This window comes from Arachis duranensis, chromosome 5 (assembly GCF_000817695.3).
Source record: "Arachis duranensis cultivar V14167 chromosome 5, aradu.V14167.gnm2.J7QH, whole genome shotgun sequence".
In the NCBI taxonomy this organism is placed as follows: domain Eukaryota; kingdom Viridiplantae; phylum Streptophyta; class Magnoliopsida; order Fabales; family Fabaceae; genus Arachis; species Arachis duranensis.
In genome coordinates, this window is record NC_029776.3 from 10,395,496 (window position 1) to 10,397,841 (window position 2,346).

Below are 2,346 nucleotides of genomic sequence, written 5' to 3' on the forward strand. Positions count from 1 at the left end.
TACAGAAAAAAAACCCCAATTTTAGCAAAGCAACCTTACACTGAACTTATTAATGCAAATCAAATAAATCTAGATACCAAATAATTGTCAATTAAAGCGCATAAGTAATTGTACACTAATAGACCTGACAACCATGTGTTGTTATGTAACTTGTACTCATTTATAAATTTGACCAGTTATCCTCAAATGACTCCTCAGTCCGATAGTTTCACACAATGTCATTGAGGTCATCATACAACTCTCTATATCGGCGGTAACCACCAAGCTTGTGCGGTAACTTCTTCGTAATGTGCCAGATACACCACCGGTGGTGTGTATCAGGTAACGCATTTCTAATAGCACGGAAAATGGATCTGCATTGATCGGTGATGATCTGCTGTAGAGCAGTTCCCATGCACTTCACCCATTGGCTGAAAACCCACTCATAACTTGGGATTTCCTCATTCCCCAGCAAAGCACAACCAAGGAGGGTCGACCTACCATGGTGGTTCATACCAACGAACGAACAAATGGTAATTCATGCCTACAAGAAAAACCAACCAAAACTAAGAAATCCCAATCACGACTGAAGAAAATTAAAAAAAATAAAGAAAAAAAGGTCAACTTAACTACTCCATACCTGTTTGTACTGTAGGTGCTATCAACTGACACGACATCTCTGTAGTATCCATACGATGCCCTACCCCTTGCATCCACCCATACTGCACTCCTAAATTTACACTCCTCGTCCAACTTCACCGCGTAGAAGAAGTTAGGATTGATGTCTTTCATTCTCATGAAGTAGTTCATCATCTTCTTGACATCCGCATTCACGTTGCTGGTTCGGAGCCTTGTTGTAATATAGTTTCTTAAATCCTTTTCTGAGAATCCCAGGTTAGACGGGCTCCCAGCCTCATTTGCAAAGACTAGGAATGTCTTGTTTGGTCGAATCTCAGCCTCATCATTATCCTCGATCACGCACTTCGCATGCGTGGTCAGCTCCCTATACTCATGGTAGTGCGCCGCCTTTTGTCGCTGAACATGGGTGCGAGTGCCTCACCTCAACATTGAACAAAACCCACTCTTGGATGTCCTTATCAAACTTCACATATATCCTTGCCTTGCACCCAGCAGCTGAAATCGTGTTCTTCCGCGTTGGTGCTTTGACACGAGACTCACGGAACCCGTCGCGATTACAGTGGATAGCTTGGTTAATGGGTTTATTTGTGCTCTTAGTTGTAAATCCTACTTTCTTTACGTATGTAACATAGAATTCATGAGCCATCTGCAACTGCGCAAACCGCATTCCATCTCTTAGTATTTCGTCTTCTTCAAGGCAACCATGATCCGGTACATTTCAGATTAATTACAAAAAAATCATTACCATTATTGATCAAATCAAACATCCGGATCATGACTACACAAAATTAAACTAGAGTCCACAACCTCGTAACCAAGATCCATCTCTTCCCTTCCAACCTCAATAACATCCGACAGTTGCATGGCCTACAATTCCAAAATAAACACAGAAACCTAAAGGAAAAAAGAATAAATCCTTATTAAATATCATGTAAATAAAACCTCCATAACCAGCACAAAACGCAACAAAAACCTAGAAATCTAGTTAATCATCCTAACAATTCTAGCTTAAAAATAAATGCATGAAAATGACAATGATGGGCAATTGAAATAATTATTTCATTTTACCTATTATATAAGGTTTGTAACTACTATAGATTCTCTTTCACAATGTCACTGTACCTCATATAGCTGAACATGCATTAGATACAATTATCATACACATAATTCAGTCATCGATTTCAACGCCTGCAACACCCTAGAGTTGCTTTTTTAATTCAATCAATGACCATCATGTCTACTTATATACATAAATTTTTATCTACACATGTGGTGGACGAAATTGTGATCACTATTCTTTGATTTGCATTCATTGCAAAATTGTGGAGTTTAGGTATTTGGCACGAGTGGACACAACTCCGTTCAACTAACCAGCAAGTGTACTGGGTCGTCCAAGTAATAAACCTTACGTGAGTAAGGGTCGATCCCACAGAGATTGTTGGTATGAAGCAAGCTATGGTCACCTTGCAAATCTCAGTTAGGCAGGTTAAAATGGTTTATGGGTTTCGAAAATAGAAATAAGAGAATAGATTATAAAAAGGGATAGAACACTTATGCATATTCATTGGTGGGAATTTCAGATAAGCGAGTGGAGATGCTGCATGGCTCAAGGACGCCTGCTCTCCTACTGCTTCTACTCAATCCTTCTTACTCCTTTCCATGGCAAGCTGTGTATAGGGGTTCACCATCAGCGGTGGCTACTTTCAATCCTCTCGGGAAAATGATCCT

At 39.8% G+C, this 2,346-nt stretch overlaps 1 protein-coding gene across 1 annotated transcript in view; it reads right to left on the reverse strand.

The window, feature by feature from the left end:
• Positions 1–208: 208 nt before the first annotated feature.
• LOC127747575 (protein FAR1-RELATED SEQUENCE 5-like) overlaps positions 209–2,346 on the reverse strand; it is a 9,369-nt gene continuing 7,231 nt past the window's right edge. The window contains exons 3-7 of the mRNA XM_052261619.1: positions 1,741–1,749; positions 1,426–1,485; positions 1,100–1,270; positions 620–1,014; positions 209–476 (exon numbers count right to left, since the gene is read on the reverse strand). Coding sequence (XP_052117579.1) covers positions 209–476; positions 620–1,014; positions 1,100–1,270; positions 1,426–1,485; positions 1,741–1,749 — 903 coding nt within the window. The remainder of the gene's footprint in view (positions 477–619; positions 1,015–1,099; positions 1,271–1,425; positions 1,486–1,740; positions 1,750–2,346) is intronic.